Source organism: Carassius auratus, unplaced genomic scaffold, assembly GCF_003368295.1.
Source record: "Carassius auratus strain Wakin unplaced genomic scaffold, ASM336829v1 scaf_tig00006001, whole genome shotgun sequence".
In the NCBI taxonomy this organism is placed as follows: domain Eukaryota; kingdom Metazoa; phylum Chordata; class Actinopteri; order Cypriniformes; family Cyprinidae; genus Carassius; species Carassius auratus.
This window is the reverse complement of record NW_020523726.1, coordinates 62731-80415: the sequence shown is the minus strand read 5'-3', so window position 1 is coordinate 80415 and position 17685 is coordinate 62731. Positions and strand designations below refer to the sequence as shown.

At 34.2% G+C, this 17685-nt stretch overlaps 1 protein-coding gene across 2 annotated transcripts in view; it reads right to left on the bottom strand.

Annotated features, from left to right (window-relative positions):
* Window positions 1–209: 209 nt before the first annotated feature.
* LOC113071131 (arf-GAP with coiled-coil, ANK repeat and PH domain-containing protein 3-like) overlaps window positions 210–17685 on the bottom strand; it is a 53701-nt gene continuing 36225 nt past the window's right edge. Inside the window, exons 10-26 of one of the 2 annotated variants that reach the window (XM_026244494.1) lie at window positions 16999–17010; window positions 12675–12787; window positions 11671–11722; window positions 11142–11242; window positions 10924–11035; window positions 9994–10202; window positions 7982–8051; window positions 7774–7868; window positions 7472–7689; window positions 7200–7301; window positions 6154–6255; window positions 5828–6048; window positions 5559–5668; window positions 4954–5064; window positions 4398–4459; window positions 875–977; window positions 210–770 (exon numbers count right to left, since the gene is read on the bottom strand). In XM_026244494.1, the coding sequence (XP_026100279.1) occupies window positions 764–770; window positions 875–977; window positions 4398–4459; window positions 4954–5064; window positions 5559–5668; window positions 5828–6048; window positions 6154–6255; window positions 7200–7301; window positions 7472–7689; window positions 7774–7868; window positions 7982–8051; window positions 9994–10202; window positions 10924–11035; window positions 11142–11242; window positions 11671–11722; window positions 12675–12787; window positions 16999–17010 (1800 nt within the window). In that variant the 3' untranslated portion in view covers window positions 210–763. The remainder of the gene's footprint in view (window positions 771–874; window positions 978–4397; window positions 4460–4953; window positions 5065–5558; window positions 5669–5827; window positions 6049–6153; window positions 6256–7199; window positions 7302–7471; window positions 7690–7773; window positions 7869–7981; window positions 8052–9993; window positions 10203–10923; window positions 11036–11141; window positions 11243–11670; window positions 11723–12674; window positions 12788–16998; window positions 17011–17685) is intronic. The other variant, XM_026244496.1, reaches the window with a different exon arrangement.

The window sequence follows — 17685 nt, the reverse complement described above, 5'->3', positions numbered from 1 at the left end:
AACTGATGTGTTACATGTAATAACCCAGGGTTATTATGCAACAAAATTGTACTTTTTTTTTATCCCAAGAAAACCAGCAGGTTGTTCTGACATATTTATTTCCAACCACAAAAGGTCCACTCAATGTTTTTTGCATTTTTTAACAAAATACCATACTTTTATGATATATTATCAATTGCATCTGAAAAGACAATATACAATATCTGTATTTGAATTTGCAATGATTTATAGTGGCTGTAAATATATAGACTACACCAGCATAGTCGAATACAAAACAGTACATTCATCACTACAGCAACAGACAATATCACTGCCGATTCTCCAAAAACAGCTTCCTTATCACTTCAACGGCTTTATAAAACAGAAACAATAACCAGCACTGGATATTTTTCATTATAGAGCATAATAATAGTGGTGTTTGTAATAGCATTGAGATGAAATATAAAACGAGAAAGCATTCATGCATGATTTGTTTGATTATACGTTTTAACAGTGAAACCATAAATGACAAATGCTTTGACATTTAGTGCTTAATTAAGTGCCAGTTACTGTCAATGGTTAATAAACACCAAACATTGGGGACTAGACCAGCTGACCCCATAAAGATACAAAATAGCATTAAAATCATTGCAAACATTCAAGACAACCAAAATTATTGTTTAAAGTCCTTCACACTCATCCACATTACACTTATAATATCAGCCAGTCAAAGTGTCTTCTGCTCCAGCTTGATTGGTGTCCAAAGTTTAAAAGAGTTGATCGGTCACACTCTAGATTAAAAAAAGAAAAACATATTTTATCTATATATATATATATATATATATATGTATAAAAATTTTTTTTTACAGATGCCCAATAGATATCATCTAACTACCTGAAGGAGTGACGGAAGTGAACACTCCTCCGTTTCAGCTTCTCAGGATTGTGGGATGCCATATGGGAAAACTCTCGGAAAATATCCAGGTATGTGGTGTCACCTAAAATGGGATCAAACACAGTTAATGTAACTGTACATATAACTCCTGAAATGCAGCGGTCATGTGAATGGATGCTTTTGTATTATTTTAGAAGTCTTACTAAGGCAGAAGCAGTTCTCTGAATGGTCAAGTATGGAGATCTAATCCATTACCGGGGGGGGGATTTAGAGTTTAAATGAAAGGGAAAGAAACAGCACTATGCAGCCCCATCAAAATGAGCCTTCTTGTGCTGTATAGGGTATTTGTACTGTCTGGGTAACCATGGCAACAACTGAAACTTCAAAGGGGACAAAGAGTGGGGTTGAACACTTTACTAAACTCTGAATTTCTCTTGCTTGATTTACAATGAGGAGACTGTGCCTGTCTTCCCAGGATGGGTACTGACCAGTGTCTGCACAACAACCATTGAAAGAGAGATTCTAAATAAAAGTTGAGTTCTGTCCCATTTCTGTTTAAACAGAAGTTCTATTGGATTTTATAAACTTACGATGAAAGTCTAGGACAACCTTTTTGTCAATGTTTTTTTTTTTAAATGATATAATAATTTTTTTAAATAAATTAATTATTTTATTCATCGAGGATGCATTAAATAGTGACTTTTTTCACAAAATATTAGGCAGCATAACTGTTGTCAACACTGATAATAATCAGAAATGTGTCTTGAGCAGCAGATCAATATATCAGAATGATTTCTGAAGATCATGTGACACTGAAGACTGGAGGAATGATGCTGAAAATGCAGCTTTGATCACAGGAATTAATTTAATTTTTAAATATATTCAAATAGAAAACAGCTATTTAAGATTGTAATATTTTACATTACTAATTTTTCTACATTTGTAATCAAGTAGATGTTGCCTTATGTACTGTAAGCATTTGATTTTGATCAAATGAAGAGTTTGATTCAGTCAGAGGACCTTTTAATTACAATTATTTAATTATTTAATAAATTAATACTGGTCAGGGTCACTAGGATCCCAAACACAAGAACAGAATTTGAGGGTAAAAAAAAAAAAAAAAAAAAAAAAAAAAAAAAACACTTTAAACAAGACATTACAAGAAAAACTGAATTGACTCAGAAACACTTACAGCAGCAAAATCAGTAAGCTGATTAAGAGTTAATATAGATGGTTATATAATATTGGACAAAGCACTACAGAGAAGAAAGAGGCAGGAGAAGAGAAGCACAAGCAGTTAGTACTTCAGTCACGTTTCATTTATTGTCAGGACTCTTTTCTGTTTAGGAGGAGAGAACAGATAAAAGGGCAGAATCAGAGCTAAAAGAAAAGCAGAAGTTGCAGAGGTTCTAATTTACAGATGAATGCACAGTTATACAATATTCAGACATATTTTACAAATGACACCCACAGGAAAAGAAAAGTATGAAAGCAAGCAATAAAATATCGGTGCGCCTTTGGCTGCATTGTTCACAAAATTTCATATGTTTGTCACTTCGGGAGTAATACTCATTTGATATTCACAAAACAAAATGTTTATGTGAAACAGAAAGTGCTATGATTTCATTGGCCAGAGACAGAAAGACAGACGATGCACCAAGCAATGAGCTTTCACCCCAAACATTTCAGGGAAAACTTTACAGTACTCTATTCTGTTCACAAACTACAGACAACACATGTAGAAATGAATTGTCTCTCAACAAGTGCTGTTTCTGTCTGTTGTCTATGGTTGGGATCTAGAGTATTTATGACTCCCAGGAATAAATAGTGTTTATATGACATTAATTTATGATGTCATCCAATAGTTACGTATATCATGGGAGTTCTTCCTTTATTCATAAGTTTTGGCGTAGTGTGAGACTGTATTGTGAGTTTAAGGGGAAAAAAAAGCTGCAGGAAACCAAACAAACCAGAGCAACAGCAAATCAATGCAGTGAAGCTAACAGAAATAACAATACAATATTAAAATACATTTACATACACTGCCATTGAGGTTTTGGGTCAGTATGATTATTTTTAATAAAAATAAATTAATACTTTTATTCAGCAAGGATGCAAAAGTTTTATGTTATGAAAGATTTCTATTAAAAAAAAAGCTGTTAAAAGCTTTTAACTTTTTATTTATCAAAAAACCCTGAAAAATGCATCATGGTTTCCACAAGAATATAAACTGTTTACTATATTGATTATAATAAAACATTTCTGAACGATCATGTGACAATGAAGACTGGAGGAATGATGCTGAAAATTCAGCTTTAATCACAGGAATAAATTACATTTAAAAATACATTAAAATACAAAACAGTTATATTAAACTGTAATAATAATTTAAATACATTTTTACTGTATTTTTCATAAAATATATGCATCCTTGATGGGCATAAGCGACTTAACATTACAAAATCTTACTGACCCCAAACTTTCTGAACAGTGATTGTTGAATTTAACCCTCATTAATTAAATTGGCCTTTCGGATTTTGGTGTCTGAACTCAAGTTTGGTTGTGAACGGTAAAATTAATAAAGTATTTCAAATTACAAAAATACAATCGGTTTCCACAGTACAAAAAAAAATAAAAAATAAATAAAAATCATGTTGTATCATTGCACTATTGCTCTGGGCGGTTCTCAAAAAAAGCATAAAAATCCAGTTTTTGAACCATTTTATAAACCATCATCTGAAAAAAGCAAACAGAAACGACAGTGGAGTGAAGAAAAAGTGCATAACAGTGGCCTATCAGTCAACAAAAAGTTCAGTTAGTAGATTAGAAGATTAGACATTTTATACATTTGACATTTTATACATCACAGTTTTTGATCCCACTCTCTCTCATGCGTTTGCAAGCACAAAACACAGTTTTAAGCGCCCCATCCCTGTTTAAACCATGTGTAGAAAAATGCCACTAGAAGAACACAGTTAGAGTAGATGGACAGCTGCAGGTTAGTTCATTAAACGACTAGGAAACACTAGTAAGGGCTCTGTAAGATCACCGAGCGTGATAGTCTGTGTAATTGGTATTTGACAAAATACCACCACAATTACAGGTAACCTTCATTTTATAAAGAGTGATACTCTTGCTTATTAGGCCAAACTATGATGGCCAGTCAGTCTTGTGACTAATCTGAAGTCTGCAGCATGTGAACTGGTCAAGCAAGGTAACCAGATCTGGGACATGGAAAACTAGACCTAACCAGTTTGAGAAAGATTCAAGATATCAACCACCTATACCAGCTTGGTCCAACCAGATTGCAACCATCTAAAACCACCTGAAGCTGGTTTAGCTGGAATTCCCATCAAGACTGGCCCGTCTTTACAGATGAACACAAACACATCAGTTCTTGGTGGGAATGATGGGAAAGAAGCGCTACGCTGGGCTCTCTAGCATTCGGCTATGTTGAGACAGATAAACTCTTGTATGCATTTCTTATACTGCTGCTCTGTGGGACTGTTGCTAGAATATTGACCTGGCTGACCGAACGGACCCTCCGACTCGCGCATCTCCTCGTTCATACGTGCTAGACGCAACCTGTCAAGAGAGAAATAGAGAAAAGAAACAAAGAGAGGTTTGGTTTGGAATCAAACGTTGTACAATTGTCTATTTACACTACCATTCAAAAGTATGTGGTCAGTAAGATTTGTAATGTTTTTGAAAAAAGTAATATTGTGAAATATTATTACAACGTAAAATAACAGTTTTGTATTTGAATATAATTTAGTATGTGATTTATTCTTGTGATGCAAAGTTGGATTCTTAGCATCATTACTCCAGTCTTCAGTTTCTCATGATCCTTCAGAAATTATTCTAATTTGCTGATTTGCTGTTGTGCTGCTTAATATATTTGGTGGAAATGTTGTGCTTTTTCAGGATTCTTTAATCAATTTTCATCCTTGCTGAATAGGACTAATTTCTTTGATAAAATCAAATCTTTCTGACTCCAAACCTTTGAACGGTAGTGGAAATACTGTCTGGGTTAAACTTGCAGAAGCTAACACACATGCATTGGGACTTTTTTAACTTACAGAGTTACTATGTCAGCGTTAGCGGCTTGAACCGCTATGCTCAGTGGGTCCTGGCCATCTTCATCACCATCATTCTGGGTCGCTCCTCGTTTCAGGAACAAACACACTTGACTGAAAACATAAGACAAAGAAAATGCAGTTGTGGAAAAGCTTCAATTTCATTTGAATATTCAAGCATTGAATATTTAATAATTTGCATAATGCAAAGCTGCATATGCAGTAAAAGACCTGCTAAAATGCTACAGCATCTAGAGTACCTCATAAATACCACAGTATATGAATATAGTAAATATTCAGTACTACAATATACATTATAAAAGTATAACAAGTCCTCCTGGGAAGTTTGTATTTTATGGGTTTGGAGGTTGTAGTTACAACATCAGGTGCATTCACATAACTTTGGTTGGATTAAGATAAAATATTATTTCTGCATTAAATTTAACTATATATTGTTATATATATATACTCTTCTCATAATTATGACTTTGGGGTAACATTCATGTCTGTTCAACTCGTATACAATTTTTTTTGCATGCTAATGCACCAAAAGACAGCAAAAGGCATCTGTATGAACATCTGTAAAGAGTGTGTGAACATGCACTCACCCAGTGTGACCTAAATATGTTGCGTGATGCAATGGGCCTCTTCCCCTGTGATCTCTTTGGTTGACATCTGCACCATTTTGGAGCAGAAACTCACAGGCTATCAAAGAACCCTATATATGTTGAAAACCAGAGGATTAGGGCATTACAACCTCAAAACAGCATATGATTATTAAACATTTCATTGAAGTGAGCTGGAAGTTTACAATCAATTCTTATCTAGGTTACTTTTAATATGTGCATGTGCAATGCATGTTATTGTAAAGACTCACTCCAATCACAGCCTGAATAAGGGGGCTTTTCCCCTCATCCTCTTCATTCATGGAGTTGACATCAGCTCCATGTGCCAGAGCTTCAGCCATGACGGGCAGATTTCGTGCCTGACAGGCCTTGTAGAGTAATGCTCCGGGATCCAGTTCTCTCAGATCCTCAGGATCTGACGCCTCCGGCTCCAATTCAGCCTCATTACTGGAGTCTTCAGACACCTCACACTCTGAACATTACAAAAACACATGTAACATTACCCATCTGCTTCAACAGTCAGTATAGAAAATGAACTCCTGGTTAACAGCATCAAGTCACACAGTGGTTCACTCACCCTCCTCTGTGACACTGTCCACTACAGACTCAAACACCAAGATGTCAGTGCTGCCATCAGTGCTGCCACCTAACCCACTGTCACTGCTCAGACCTGCAGGACCGACACAAGCCCACCGCGGGCACATTACACTCTAGTGCATCAATAACACCCAATGTGCACTTACAGCAAACATGACAACATGATGAAACAGATGAAAAAAAAAAAAAAAAACAGTAAAAAATGGAAAAGGAAAGCACAAAATAAAGCAAAAAAAAAAAAAAAAAAAAAAAAAAACATCATAAAGTAAACAACAACAAATCAAAGCAAAAACAAAACAAATACAAAACAGCAAAAGTAAATAAAGAGCAAAGCAAATCCAAACAATATAACAAAACAAAACAACAAGAGTGAACAAAAACAAATCAATGTAAATCGCAAAGCATTCTAAAACAAATCGAAAATAATTTTTTTTTAAAAAACAAAGCAAATTAAAAAAGCAAACCCACAAAAAGTTATTCTAATAGCAAAAGACAAAAAAAAAAAAAACTAAACCAAAACAAAATGCATAACAAAGGTAAACAAAAACAAAGCAAAATGCAAAGCACAACGAAACCCCAAATTAAAAACAACAGAAGTAAACAAAAACAATACAAAGCAAAAAAGGATAAAACACAAACAAAAGTAAACAAAAGCAAACAAAAGCAAAGCAAAATGCTAAACAAAACAAAGCAAAAAACCCATAACAAAACAAAAGTATACAATAATAACAAATTAAATCAAAGCTAATTAACACAATGTAAAACCACAAAAGTAAATGAAAACAAAGCGAAACAAATAAACAAATTTTTACAAAAACAAATCAAAGCAAAACGAAACAACAAAAGCATACAAAACCAACGCTATTTAAAACAAAATAAAACACACACATGCACATGCACACACATAAACAACAAAAGTATATATAAAAAAATACATTAAAAAAGCAAAGCAAAATAATGCATGGAACAAGCAATTAAACCAAAGATTGAAGCCCAAAAGTTTTTTGGACAGAATATAATACTTACTGCGAGGCCCTGAACCAGTGTCAAAATATGAAAAGAGGGTGTCCAGCTCATCCGGGCAAAAGAGAGATTCCCGTTTGAACTTTCTCTCCAGAGCAGCAGTTGCTGAAAGTTGCAGGAAAAAATAGGAATATGTCACTTTTTAATAAACTTACCATTTAACAAATCTACTATGGAAATTCACATAATACCATGGTATTAACAGCATGGTAAAGTGTAAAAAACATGATACGATCATTGTACTTTCTTGCATAGTAAAAATGTTTATTGATTACCTGAGGAAAAGGTTGCAGGAGATGCACTGCCTGGCTCCAGTCTGTATTTGCGGTGTGTTTTGGGGACGGTGGTGGCACTGTTATGTCTCCTGCATTTCCTGGAGTTCCATCTGCGCTCTGATTTTCTCCCGCCGTTGACCAGAACTTCACTCGAAATCATCTTCTTCAGGAACTTCTTCTCCACATACTTCGCTTTGATCCAGGCCTCCTTTTCTTGCCTTAAAATCAAGGCAACAATTAAACACTCAACATTCAGATGCACAGAAAAAGAGCCACTTGTATGTGTGTCCCTCATCACTCACCTGGAGCTGCTGGGTCCCGGTTTCTTCAGGCCCTGATCTTCACAGCTGCCTTCATAGATGTGGTTGATGATACTGTTTCCTAGTTCACACATCAGCTGCATTGCAACAGAACAGACAGCAGTTATAGTCAGAGCGTGTTTGCTCATGTCACAGATAAAGGTCATCCAAAAGATATTAGGAGGAAAACAATCTAGACATTTGAGCAGACCTTCAGTAACTCTGGTTCCCATGAGTCTAGGGTGAGAGAACGGACCTTTGAACAATGAACTCCCAAACTCCTGTGAAAACATGGGAAAACATCCATCAAAAAATTGCGTTTTACAACACAAATGCCGCAACTCCAGTCAAATGTAAATCAGAAAGAACTGTTATCCACACGTTTCATTATCAATAAAAAGTAAAGATTTCAAGTATATTTCTCTCATTTCTATCTGTCATCTTTGAATGCTTTTCACAGAGCATTTTAGGGATTGTTTTCTCCACAAATTATATATGCAATGCTGACATAATGCTAAATAATTGTACAGACAACCTAAAAAAAAAAATGAAATCACATTTGCAACCATTTTGACTACAAAACAACAATTTAAATAATGACAATCATTATCTCTATTGTTGTTTAGCAGACTTTCTTTTTGCAAAACTGTTTAAATATACAATCAGAGATTGGCTGAATAATAATAATAATCATCATCATGATAAACAATTTTCATTGCATAATAATTTTGCATAAACTGCTAATAATTATTATACTATTACTAATATTATTCAACAATTTTATATTAATCATAATAAAAAATATTGAATTATTAGATTATTCGACCATTTCTGTTACAATGTTGCATAAATTGCTAATATTTAATATTATTGATATTATTATTATTACTACAACAACATTTAAATATTATTATTAGATTATTATTCCACCATTTCCATTGCACAATAATTTTGCATGATTTGCTAATATTCATTATTTTATAATATTAATAATAATTTGACAACAACATTAAATAGAATTATTATTTTTATTAGATTCTTAGAATTCTACCATTTCAATTGTAAAACAATTTAGCATAAAATTGGTAATAATAATAATTATTTATTATTATTTTCACTATTAATATGTGACCAGTGCTGGCAAAATTAGTTATTTTTTTTTGTTCACACTTTCCATTATAAATCCTTCAGAATGATGATTTGTTGGAATCAGATGAAAAATGACTGAGCTCCACCCGTACATCCAAAGTCATTTTTGAAAAAAAGCTATTTTTTTTTATTTTATCTTTGTTATTAGAAAAAAGAACAGATGCAGAAAAACTGTAGAACAAATATAAGAAAAAACAAATGATGCATTACCATTTTACATCTAAGCAAACGCATTCAAGTAAGAAAAACTAATAATTTAATGTAAAGATCCCTTTAGTCTGTTAATTACAAATACATTGATTATTACAACTATAAAAGCACTTCAATTAAGAGCAGTGAGTGACTCTCTCTTTTCTTTTATCGTTAGATTATCATTAATAAGGCAGTCTATATTAAGCCCTACTGTAATGCATCTAATATATCATTTGTTAATGATCTAATATAATGTTACACATCAGAAGTTCTTCCCCAACAGTTCCCCAAACGTTCACTTAAGACATAACAGATTATGTTTGTGTAAATACTTAAATACTGTAATTCGGTGTATATGTGTATATTTATCAGGATTGCGTGCTGTCGGATGCGCGCTTCGGATGACAGTCAGTGTGAGAAGCAAATAAAAGTAATTAAATATCTACAATTATTGCATTAATTATCATATACCGTAAGCATTAGGATTGCTAGACGAGGGCAAATTTTTGTGAAAACCTCAAAATCAACACTTTTTTGGCCTGTAGCTCAAAATTAGCCCAGCACGGGTCACATATATTCAGCCATTTTCATCTTTGCTAGTAATATCATTATTATGATGATGATGCCTTGATATTAATTTATCACTGTGTGTCTGGAGGAGAGTAACTGCAGTCGCTGACTTTCTCTCTTGTCCTGACAACTCTCGCCTCTAAATGAGATCTAATCAAATCTGATCTAATCCACCTAGGAAACCCGGCTGAGCCAAGGATGGACGACACCACGTGTTTACAGTGGCTGCTCACGGGACACACTAAACTCAGATATCCCAGACATTTTATTTTGGGGTGGTGGTGGTGGGGTCTGTTCTCTTCCATGCCTTACCTGTGAATGCCGGAGCACTCGATGCAGAGCAGGACGCCCAGATTGATGCTGGCCCAGCGCGGCTCAGCCTGCCCACAGTCACAGCACTGCTGGTTTCCCGGCAGACACAGGATCCGCTGCAGAATGCTCTCGCCCCTGCCGCTGCGCTCTCGGGGCTCATTTGCGGAGTCTATACTGCTGATGGAGGGAGAAGCGGTCCGGTCCAAACGCTGCAGAAAGACACACAAAAGAGTTATTTGGGGGAAATATAACATATAACAGCTTTAAATGTCAGTAGTAAAACTTATAACAGGCTCGGGAAGTCTGAATCATTTATGTGAATGTTTTTCTGAACTGTGGTTTACAACCAATCGGTTCAAAACACTAATTCACTTGATTCTGTTGTGTTCATAAAAAAAATGTAAAAAAAAAAAAAATCCTCCAGTTAGTTTTTATTTTTATAATTTGTAATTTTTTTTCTACACTTGAAAACTACTTGTTGTGATAATAATAATTAATATTACCATTATTGTTTACACATTTTATTGTAGTCTAATAATGATCTAATATTTTAAGGAATTAGTTCAGAACACTCAATCAACAGTTCATTTTGCAACATTTGATTATTAAAAAATTATAAAACTATTATAAAAAATTATAAAACTATTATAAAAATTATAAAACAATATATGTGATGCTTTCTTTTTAAACAGTTTTTACTTGCATTTTTATTCTACTTGACAACAGTGGAATTATGCTTGCTTTTGTTGTTTTTAAGCCAGTTCTAATTGAATATCATAAAAAGTTGAAAAATAGGGATGCATATTTTTTTAAGCTTTATTACACAGGCTTATTTGAGTATACAGTGACTCAGTTTCTTTTTTTTCTTGATCATAATATTGTATTGGCCCATCCTATGTTATAGTGATTTAGCATGTTGACTGTACAAACCTCAGTGTAATAATTGTCTGGACTCTCTCTGTACGCTGAGGCGATGCTGGCTTGAACCGCCAGGATCCAGGCCTGCCGGAGCTTCTCTGACTCTGCCTGTAGCATACAGCTCCTACAGTATACATCCAGACATTATTACTACCAGTTATGCAGCTCTGAAAGTCTTTAAGAGCCAAATTACCATCTAAAGTCTGAGCTTTACTGGACAGAAGACTCACTTTGTGGGCGACACAACTTCAAAACAGAACCTCCTCTCGATGTCTTCACATGGTTTGACAGAACAGAGTCTCAAGTCCTCCACAACAACCGTCAGCGAGTCCTGTGGAAGGTGAAGATGCTTCAATAGGCCTGTACATTTGCTGGCTTGAAGAAAGGTGCTCTAAATAAAGCCATTCCACTCTGATATGCATTAAACAGCACGCTGTCACAGTAATTTAAACAGACAGCCTGACCAAGCACTTCGGCAGAAATAAATGGACATTCTCCAAACAGATGAAGAGCAGGCAGCACTGTGTGCATGCATTGATTTGTCAGGGAATGATTTAGTTATCTTCAGAAAGAGATATGCTTGCTCGGTGACCTGTGAGCTGAAGAATTCTGCTGATACATGTCATTGACACAAACTCAGTACATTCGCTCGAGGTACTGTATAATGAAGCTGCTTGTTTAAATCAAAGACAGATTACTTACGCAGTCTAAACTGCTGTGACTTATGTGTCATCTTGCTAAATGCTGATCTGAACTCACCTTTAGTTTCTTCTGATAAACCAGCTGGCTGTTTTGGATGGAAAACCACCGCCTGAAATAAGAAATTTGTTATGAATTAAATACTATTAAAAATGTAATAACTCATATTTGGCCTGCTGGGTTTCATAAACTGAAATAATACATATTTTTACTATATAATGATACATTTGTACTATAATGACTATATACTGAGATTTTTTATGGATATCAATATTGGGTATTTAATAGTGCATGGTCATTTCCATAATTTTTTTACTTTTATTACCTTTACTGTCATCAAACTCAAAGTTGATCTTAAAAAATATATATTTGAAATAATAACAAATTAGCTTTTTAATAAATAATATAATAACAATAATAAAAAACATTATAATGAGACTATTCATTGAAATATTAGAGTTTATTTAATGGATACTGATATTGGATATTTAATAGTTCATGCTCACTTCCTCAGTTTTTACTTTTAGATTACTTTTATTGTCAGTAACTCATTCTAAAAATATTGTTTAATTAATTTGAATACAAGAACAATGATACATTATTTAAGAACACTGTTGAGTTTAAGTTTTAAAATTATTAAGATTTGTTTCATACCACACTTTAATGTTGTGATGCTTAAATTTACTAGTAGAATTTAAAGTGACTAATTTTAGTTTTAATATTTTCATTTAAATGTATTTAGGCAGAAGTCATATAATTCTAATATCTATAATACTAAAATAATATCAGTTTCAGGCCAGAATGTTAATGCAACATATCAGTGCATCCCTAATGATGTTTTTTTCTTGCATATCATTGCATATCTAAAATGCAACCATGACCTAGTTGCATGCCTTATTAAAAGCAAACCAGGCATATTTAAACTCATGATCAAGCGATATGGGATTTACAAAAGCAGATTAATTTCAATGAACAAATTGAATTGATTAAAATACATTAAAACATGGTATATGTGTATATAATTACATTTGGTTCCACCCAGTCCTGCACATCTGTTATCCTACCTGTTCCATGTTTTGAAGGCGTTACTGGCCCTTTTGAACAGATAGCCCTCCATCACCAATCCATTGGGTGCATCCACGTTAAACTCCAACTTTGGGTCGTCATACGAAAAGTCCTGAATGACAAAACAATAGCATTAGAACAAGAGATAAACATCAAGTGAAGGCCATTTCATGTATATGAAATAAGCATAAACCACCAATGCAACAAAATACATTACATTCTGTCTGTGGGAATGCTTCCTTATTACACAGAAGGGTGTAAGTGAAGCCGATGCACAAATTCATGCACAACACTATCTCTGTGCATCCATAACACACACTAAGAGTGAGTCATCCGACGCTCTCAGATGTCCCACTAGAGACGGTGACGCAAGCTGTTGCGTAAGCTTGCGAGCATATCCAAGCGATTACCAGCGATGAGCTTCACATATTTACACTCACCATTCACAATAATGTTCCTCTTCCTGTTTTATCGCAGCACACTCAATGCTCTCAATTTTGTATCTGAGAGGTGAATCATCATAGGAGGACCTTATGGCAACAACCTCCTCCGTTCAGGTCATTTATATTGATTATTGAGTGGAGGAGTGATATGCTGTCAGCTGGGCTAAAATGTTGTGTTGTAAAATGCACTGATGCCAGGGTAAACAGTCGTTCAACACGTCTTCATCACTAGATCATTTCACAACCCAAACAAACAGCCCTAAAAAGTTTCAGCCCTCAGTTGCCTATCTGTCTGTGGCACTGTTAAACTTTCAAAGTGTTCTGTTCTCTCTGGAACCCTCTGAAGACTTCAAGATAAAGCTGCTTCAACACTTCAGCGGCAGGCCTGACAGAGAATTAACGTTCTGCTGAAAGAGCTCTTTGAACACAATCACTGCGCTCTTGCATCTTAAACAAGATTGCACAACATCATTCGATGCTCCCTGATTAAATACGCGAGACACTGCGTATACTTTAATATAATCACGTAAGAAACAAAAGCAAACAACCACCATCCAGAATACAGCAGTGACCGCTTAACAAACCCCCAAAGCACTTCAGCATTGTAGTGTGGTACATTTGCTTATAGTCACTCATTTTACCCAAATCCACAGCAGGGTGACTGTTCAAACGTTCACATTCATTCAGTTGTGTCTCCTTACAGCCAGAGACTAAATGCTACAGAAAACACCCTCCCTTTCACTCGCTCTGCTGATCTTCAATGTTCCCACACACTTAAATACACATGCAGTTATGTTCTCATACCTTTAAATCGATTGAAGTCGAACGATTAGGGTTAAAAAAAAAAATCATATAGAAAAAGATCAAATAAAATTAGTAAAAATAAAAATATAGGATTTTCTGTAGTTTCATGCAGCATATATATTTTATATAATAAAATAGTACAAAATGTATACGTTGTATACTATAACTCACACACAATCTAACAAATATAACAGAATGTGGATGTGAAAATAAAACACCAGTCTACAAGAGCAATTTAGACTGATATTTAGTGATGCTTAACTCTAAAAATACTATAAAAAAAACAAGTGCATGCCTTTATATTGCATGAATATTCAAGAGATGAATAGGTACAAATCAAAACGAAAATGTAAAGAGAATGGCTAACTGCATTAAAGCAGCAACTCACCAAAGTGAGGTCCAACCTGCTGAATATCTTTATCCTTAAATGTTTGATGTATTTTAAAATCATTGCATCCCCTGGAAGCGGCGGAGCTCAACTAAACGGGTGCGCAGCCCAATCGAGCATGCAGTCAATGCACTGTGTGAGTCACGCAGCCGTGGAGCTTCAGCAGGATCCATCATGTGCGATTCCACTGCCTGAGCTACAGCTCATTAACATACACGCCTTCTTTAATGTTACTTCCTCTACAGTCAGAAATCTGGGTGTTATATTAGACAGCAACTTGTCTTTTGAAAATCATGTTTCCCATGTTACAAAAACTGCATTCTTCCATCTTAGAAACATTGCCAAGCTACGAAACATGTTTTCTGTTTCTGATGCAGAAAAGCTAGTTCATGCATTCATGACCTCTAGACTGGACTATTGTAATGCACTTCTAGGTGGTTGTCCTGCTTCATCAATAAACAAGCTACAGGTCGTCCAAAATGCAGCAGCTAGAGTCCTTACAAGGTCAAGGAAATATGATCATATTACCCCAATTTTACAGTCTCTGCACTGGCTACCTATTAAGTTCCATATCAGTTACAAATTATCATTACTTACCTATAAGGCCCTAAATGGTTTAGCTCCTGCGTACCTAACTAGCCTTCTACCACGCTACAATCCATCACGCACCCTCAGGTCACAAAATGCTGGTGTCCACTAAAGGAGGTAGAGCTTTTTATAATAATAATAATATTATTATTATATATGAAATAGAACATAAATGTGTAAAATTTTATATAGTATAAACAAAATTGATATCATAAAAGAACACTTATTATAATAAACTGCAAACAGATTAAGTACACGCAAATAGTTTGAAATGTCCTTAAACTATTTAAAAATTATATTGTAAAATTATATTATATTATATTATATTATATTATATTATATACATATATATATATATATATATTATATTGTACAATTATATTATATTATATTATATACAATAAATATATAAAAATATCGAACACATTATATAAAATATAATTCTTATTTAATAATATTATGTATTATTATTATAGCAAACTGCAATCATTATGTACTTGTAAACAGTTAGAAATGTCACGAAGCTATATCTAAAAATATGACAATTATTTTCTTAAATTTTCTTTAATAAATCAATTGTTTTAATAAATGTTCAGTCCGTGACCCATCATGTCTGTCACAACTAAACTATGCTTCTTTTAACCCCTCAAGGTAAACATTATACTCATTATCATACAAAAGAGCAATTAACCAAAAAATATGTATGTTCATTAATTTAAAAAAATTTAATAATAAAACAAAAAATTCAATACCTGTCAGCTGTGGGTGAAGAATCTTCTGTGCAGCATCTCACAAAACATTGTAAGACTGCAGAAAAGACTAGCAGCGCTATTTTAGGAGCAGCCGATGACGCGGGAGCTTATAAAAACCATCATCTGTTTGAACTACAAAGCCCATCAAAATCACAGGATCAAATATTACAACTCTAATTTAGGGAATCTTATTTGCAGTTTGACTTGCTGGGCGTCAATGGAGACTTCAAGAACGTCATGCTCATGTTATCCCATACTGCAAAAAAATACCATCTCTATCTACTGTAATTACAGAAAACCCATATAATTAATCAATCAGTGAGACCTCTTTAATCTTCACATTCACATCACTCTTCCCTTTGAGACGGCTGGCTGCGATCCTGCAACACAAGCTGGCACTCACACATAAATCTCTTTCATTTTGAAATAACACACGGACCTGATTTATGGTAATGAGTCAGCAGTGCATGTGTCAAAAACACTAGTAATAGTTTGTTAATCATGCCAGGAAGACTGTAGGTGCTACCAAATATATTCAGTCACAACCAAATCAATACAGGAAATGATGCTTCTGCTTATTTGAAATTGAGAACTCAGAACACCATAGAAACCAAGATCTGCCCTTTCCAGTGATTCCTGTGGGTCTATAATGAGTTTAAACTGATGTTAATGGGTGTAAAAGATGTCTTTCAGCAGCTTCATAAGAACTGCCAGAGGATTTTAGACAGACAGGAGAATATGAGCTTAGCCAATTACCCAGAAACACAACAAGAGTCTGTGGTTTAAAAATCACAACATTATGTAATTATGGGTAAGTTTCTTCTTAAAGTGGCTCTGAGACCATATGTTCCTCGCTCTTGCCCATCAGCCCAATACCGTCACAATGGTTTGTGGGTAACTGCTGTGATGGATTGCAAGCGTTTCTTCAGATCAACCGCATCCAGAGCAATCCCAGAAAGCATTTCTTAATCAAAGCACAAAGATAAATGTCTGCTCTTCTCATCAACCACAATAAGGAGCTGAAAATAATCCACTGAGGGAGAAACATCTACTGAATAATTGTTGTGTTGAGTGGAGGATGATGGGACAGCCATCAGCGGTTACATAAGACGGATGCGTTTGTGGGACAAATCAATCAGTCTCACTGAACTGGAATTATATCATCCGTTACACAACACAAAATTCGGGTCAGAATCATGAGCGAAGCTACACTTTTTTCCCCATAAAAAAACATCAGGAAATGTGAGAGTGCAGATGAATTATTTATAGCCTCCATCTGGAAAGTCACATAAAATGTTTACAGACTTTTAGAAGCCATGTTTGATGGGGTTTAGAGTAAAAGGCTCACCTGTAACAGTGTCTAAATCAGGATGAAGACAATCCCAGAGCGCCATATGGAGGAAAGCAGAAAAAAAATGAAGATTAGTAACAATTCGACATGTTATACTGTGACAAAAACATGATTAACTGCAGAATAGAGTGCTTAGAATTTTCAAGGTTGTTTTTAACAATGCTTAGCGCATACACAGTGTTTCCCATTAATTGCCTAGACTGAAAAATCAATTACCCGAAAATATTTTTACACAAATAACATAAAAGATCTCTTTCATTGTGTTTTGCAGCATTGCTCTCGCAAAGCATCTGTCAAGGCAACTAAAAATAGTCCGTTTATTTCAGAGCTAATTTCTTTAACCAAATCTAAAACGAACATTTTTGTTAATTCAAGCAAATCTGAAATAAATTAAAACATAAAATTAGATGAAAAACTTGACTTTAAGTAATGACTTTAAGTATGTAGAAGCACTAAAAACTTAAATCAAATAAAAACTTAAATGCAACTAAAATAAATAAATGAAATAAATGAAACCTGAATAGCAATTTTTAAAATAATGATAATAATAATAAAAATTATAGATGTAGATAACAACATTTCCAAAAAAATATAACTAAAATCTAAATTAAATCTGAAAGAATAAAAAGCGGAATCAAAATATTAATAAAAACTATAACAGTATATACAGTAAACAGTACTAAA